The 5,390-nt window shown below is 35.0% G+C and overlaps 1 protein-coding gene across 1 annotated transcript; it reads left to right on the forward strand.

Annotated features, from left to right (window-relative positions):
* LOC127874316 (E3 SUMO-protein ligase ZBED1-like) lies at window positions 1-1,894 on the forward strand. The gene is made up of 4 exons (XM_052418561.1): window positions 1-423; window positions 673-814; window positions 1,080-1,200; window positions 1,405-1,894. Exons 1-4 carry the CDS (start codon window positions 59-61, stop codon window positions 1,785-1,787), a joined length of 1,011 nt encoding a protein of 336 aa, XP_052274521.1. The 5' UTR covers window positions 1-58; the 3' UTR covers window positions 1,788-1,894.
* Window positions 1,895-5,390: the final 3,496 nt, after the last annotated feature.

Genomic DNA, 5,390 nt, shown 5'->3' on the forward strand with positions numbered 1-5,390 from the left:
TTTTCACCGTAGTACTACAGCAGCAGCAGTACTGTCAGCAAAAACCAATCTTTTAGGTATGAAAAACTTAAAGTTGACCTGCGATGTTCCTACACGCTGGAACTCTGCCGCTGACATGTTGGAACGGTACCTCAAGTTGCAGCCTGCTGTTTATGCAACACTTTTGTCACCAGAAATAAGTCGCCACATAGACCATGAGACAAGCATGTTGAATGAAGCAGACACAAAACTGGCAGAGGACATAGTGAAATGCCTGTATCCGTTGAAGGCAATAACAGAAGCAGTCTGCACAGAGAGTATGCCAACAGTTTCAGCTATCATTCCGCTCATACAGAAAGTCCAACAGAATATGGCATTGATAGGCACAGACTCCCCTATGTCACGATCTATCAAGGAGGCCGTCCTAAGTGACTTGAACACTAGGTACCATAAAATGAAAAGAACTTTATACTATATTTAAACCATTTTTATGTTAATTTCAAAATAATTTGGTTATTGCTTTACAATTAACAATTATCAAATTTTTATTTTGTGATAAATTAATAGAATGTAAACTGAAAAACTATAAATAAAAATTGATCAAATTAGTTATCAGTAAAAAGAGAATGATAATTTTAAAACATGTCTGCATGAATTGTGAGCAACCAGAAAAGAATTGTTATCATTCTGCAGGTACACCAGTGAGGAGCTTCAGAATTTCCTGTCTGAGTGCACTCTTCTGGATCCACGTTTCAAGACCACTTACTTGACACCAGAGGCTATGGAGAACACCTACCATCGCTTGGCGCTGTTGTTACAATCTGGGGATGGAAAGGTAGGGGTTACAAAGCTACAAAACAAAACATACTGCATTACTGCTTCTGCTATTACTATTTCGCATGATAAATAGTGAAAATAATAATGCCGGATAAATGATAATATTGATTATAATATTAGAACACATTTTATAAAGGGAAGTCAGTATTAACTATTAAGTAAAGTGATAAAACAGAGCAAAATATTTTTATCAGCATTGATGCATCAAAGAAATGTATACAACAAAAAGCTCTAGCAATGAAAAGAAAATCCGATTGTTTCAGGTACACGTTCAAGCTGACACCCAGGCTCCTACCCCTGGACAACATATTCCTCCACATCCTGTGCTTCCCGAGAGGCCAAATACCAGCCAATCACCATCTCCTACTGAGACATCTGATGAAGGTATAAACAACAAGTGCACTATGCAGCAGTTACAGTAAAATGTCAAATGTACTTTATTCAACCCAAAAATTTAAGGTGATTTTTTTATATATTAACCTGTTAACTTATGCCTGCTTTTATAAAGTAAAAAAAAATGTTGCAAATCATACTTTATAATTTTAAGAACTGGTATATATTTGTTTATTATAACATTTCATATTTCAGAGAATGCAGCCAAATGTCAGCGGTCCTCAGACTCCTCAAAGAAAGTTGGTCTTGCAGCTATATTTGACTTTGAGAATGTTGAAGAGGCCACAGCCGCCAAGCCCATGTCCTTGCAGGAGAAAATCGAAGAAGAAATAAAACAATATAAGCTAATGAATCAGATAAGCATAGAAAGCAACGCATTAGACTGGTGGAAGAAAAACTGTATCCAGTTCCCATTACTTGCCTCTGTCGCAAAACAACGCCTGTGCATACCAGCAACATCTGTGCCAGCTGAACGCGTGTTCAGCTCAGCCGGTGATATTGTAACTGCCCAAAGGGCGTCCTTGGCTCCAGAATTGGTTGACATGTTGTTATTTTGTAAAAAGAACTGTGATTTGTGATAATTTCTGTCCATTTTCTTAGGTTATGTGATGATAACATATGGACAGTTTAAAGTTAAATCATCATTGTTCTTCATTATAATTTATAGCGTTATCTTAACATTCTAGTCATAAAAATGTGTTTTCAAAAGAGTGTTTTTTCGATAGAGAGTATGACTACTTCTATCAAGTTTATTACAGTTTCTTTTACAGTTTTATTGTTTTCTGATTATTGAGTTTAATAAAGTTTGTAAAACTTGTTATTCTGCTGTTTTCTTCACAGATACATATTCTGTAAAATACCGCGGTACGTACCGCGATACAGTGTTGCCGTACCACGATATACCGCGGTACGCTCACGGCGTATCGTGACAGCCCTATTTTTATGTCATCTCTTTCAAATTAGGAAGGTCTTAAATTTGTCTTTTGGTAAAGGTTTAAATTAATGTTTGTGTATAATGTTATCTAGGAAAAATATATACATGTATAGGTGTTATATATATATATATATATATCTTTTTTCTTAATACAAATTACTCCTGACACCATTTTAGCAAAAGAAATTTGACAATTTGCAAATACTGCACCAAAGGTTGGCTTTTCAAGCATGAGTAAATCAAATTTTGGTTCAATGTGTTCAACTTAAATCATACAGTATTTCATAGCTTTTACATTTGGCTCTTTGATTTTTTTGTCATTTTATGCATATCTCTGGAAACAGAAAGGGTTAAACTAAAAACAAGAGGGCCATGCTGGCCCTGTATCGCTCACCTGAGTTATCATAGGATGGTTTAATTTCATTGAAATATACATTCTAATTGGACAACTAGAGGGCACACAAAGTTTTTCTAAAATATAAGCAAGTGACCTACTTTTTGACCCAAGGTGCCCTGTTTCATTAAGACGTGATGAAATCTGTGACCTCTTTCATCTACACAATGTTTTACTAGAATTTGCCCGGTGACCTAATTGTTGACCCCAGATGACCCATATACGATCCAAAATCAAACATTCTGACCATATTTCATTAAGATCAGATGAAAACTATGACCTCTTATCTACACAAGGTTTTTCTATGATTTGACCTAGTGACATAGTTTTTGACCCCAGATTACCCAAATACAATCCAAACCCAGATTTTATCAAGATAAACATTCTGTCCAAATTTCATAAAGATTGGATGAAACTGTGACCTCTACTGTCTACGTAAACAAATTGTTGACAGACACATGCACCCACGCACGCAAGATGGACGCCATGCATCACACGATCACATAAGCTCACCATGTCACTTCGTAACAGATGAGCTAAAAATATTTCACAACTATGTTTTAAAATTATTAACAGGAATGGCTTGATCATGATCCTCATCAAAGTCATCATAGAAATGTTGTATATCTTCTCCATGTTCAAGCTCTAAGTTGTGTAGAACAGCACACGCACCAACAATGAAAGTGACCTTTTCTGGAACCATTCTTGTTATTTGAAACTTTGAGTCACATGTCATCTGAAAAAACAAAAGGATCTTTAAATCTTTGCCAAACTACAGGCTTTTGCACTGTCTAAAATTGAAAGTTGCAGAGATCAAATCAAATTGTAATAGAATATGAAGACATTTTTGCAATGTTAGAAATTATTGTGGATTAAGAGTAAATTGCTCATCTTGAGCAATTTCTCATTTTCCAATAGCAATTTCTATAGTCATTTGGAACAAACTTGTTATGTCTTTTTCTAGTTTAGTAATGGGTTAATCCTGAACCATTTACTAAGTTTTTCTGACATGGCATATTAGTTTAAATTCACTAGTGACTACAGTGAGTCATAGACAAACCTTGCAGCATGTCACTAACAGGTTATATAAGTTGTTATAACCCTTTGTTATTTGTATATGTATGGATTTGATTTGCCCTATGCCAATGATAAATTTTGGAGTTTTCCAAATTGAAAGAGGCTGCAGATGCTGTTTAAATTATATTAAAATGTGAAGACATTGATTTGGTAGAGTAGAAATCAGTAGATAAAAGTTGAAATTGCTTAAAATAGCATTTTCTCAAGGCGAAATTGCTTAAAATAGAATTTTCTTGTTTGATCACATGGATTTCTTGTTTCAGTTGCAACAAATTTCCTTAAATCTCATTCTTGTATGGAAGAGGGTTATTTGCCAAACAAAGAAAACAGTTACTTGTACATACAAGAGTATTAATTAATTAAATGATTATTATCATAGAATATAAACTGAAATTACAATAATGTCTCAAAATGTTTCTGTTACTTTCTTACCTTAATGTTAAGGGAGTGATAACCTTCCCAGTTTACATAACCCGCCTCATTTTGTGTGGGAGCCGCAATTCTTATGTGAGTGCTATTAACAGCTCCACTTTTCATTTGGGGAACCTGAAATTGTAAATTGTGATCATAATTAATGACTTATCTTACCTTTCAGCAATGCAGTGTTTAATTTACATTTTCCAAGTTATCCACCCTTTTACCCATGAATTTAAAACTCACGAAGTTGAAATCACAATATATAAATATGATACTTGAAAATTTTAAATGATTCAAGAGCATAGTGTACGAATATAGGAATTGGGATGCATGAAAAGGAAACACTTGTAATGCTGTAGGCCTGTATTAGAAAAGCAACAATTTCATTTTCCTTAACTCTTTACCAAACGACAACTTTTGGACTGTGCAAATTGAACGAGACTGCAGACGACAATTGAATTGTAATAAAATATAAATTGATTGCTTAAGAAGGGTAGAAATCATTGTTGGAAAAGGAGAAATTGCTCAATTGAGTGAACAGGAGTTAGGGCAAAACCAACCGGATTCCAATTCTACAGCTCGAAGAACAAGTAACGGGTAATACTATTATTAATACATGGAGCTCACACAACTGTGATGAACAGAGTATGAATGAATCAATATACAGGACTCAGGATAAGGGGAGTGAATGGGTCTACACGATGCAATTACATGCTTAATGTTCACTAAATCCAATGTTGGTGTTTATTAGAATCAAGACGATTCTAATGTCTATCAACAACATAGGGTTTTGATCAAATTAGATCCATTATCTTACTGCTTGGTCTTAAACAAATAAGGGTCCATAAATACCCAATGAGATATGTTTTTTTTAACGACAGAAAGTGATATGTTAACTTATATGTTCCAAGTGTCAAGCATATGGCATTCAAAGTGTTGATTTATCATACCCTCCCCCCCCCACACACACAAACACACACTTTGAAAAGACAGATAGACATGATAAACAAAGATTTGATCCAACATACGTGTTATTGTTTTGACAATTATGGTACGAAATATATTCCATCATGAATGGTACTGGTACTGCACTGTTGAGGTCAGAAAGTCACACTGCGTGCCCTGCAATATTTATGATTCCCCATGTTACCTAGTTTCATCTTTGGACCGAAATAGAGCTCAAACATCGTAATCACCTTTAGGATCTCAAATCAAAGTGTAGCATAAACAATTTCGTGCCGTCGCGTATTTCCGTGTAATACGCGAATATCCTGGTTTTACGGGGAACCCGCCTGAAAATATGTTTTCCAAAATTCATTTGCCGTGCACCGAGACAATTTTTGCCGAAATGGGCATTTT

The sequence above is a fragment of the Dreissena polymorpha genome, chromosome 3, assembly GCF_020536995.1.
Source record: "Dreissena polymorpha isolate Duluth1 chromosome 3, UMN_Dpol_1.0, whole genome shotgun sequence".
In the NCBI taxonomy this organism is placed as follows: Eukaryota; Metazoa; Mollusca; class Bivalvia; order Myida; family Dreissenidae; genus Dreissena; species Dreissena polymorpha.

Bases quoted from the DNA above. Each gene is read 5' to 3' on its own strand.
- LOC127874316 (XM_052418561.1), top strand. From the start codon at position 59: ATGAAAAACTTAAAGTTGACCTGCGATGTTCCTACACGCTGGAACTCT. The intron at 815-1,079 runs GTAGGGGTTACA...CGATTGTTTCAG, and splicing joins TACAATCTGGGGATGGAAAG to GTACACGTTCAAGCTGACAC. The intron at 1,201-1,404 runs GTATAAACAACA...TTCATATTTCAG, and splicing joins TACTGAGACATCTGATGAAG to AGAATGCAGCCAAATGTCAG.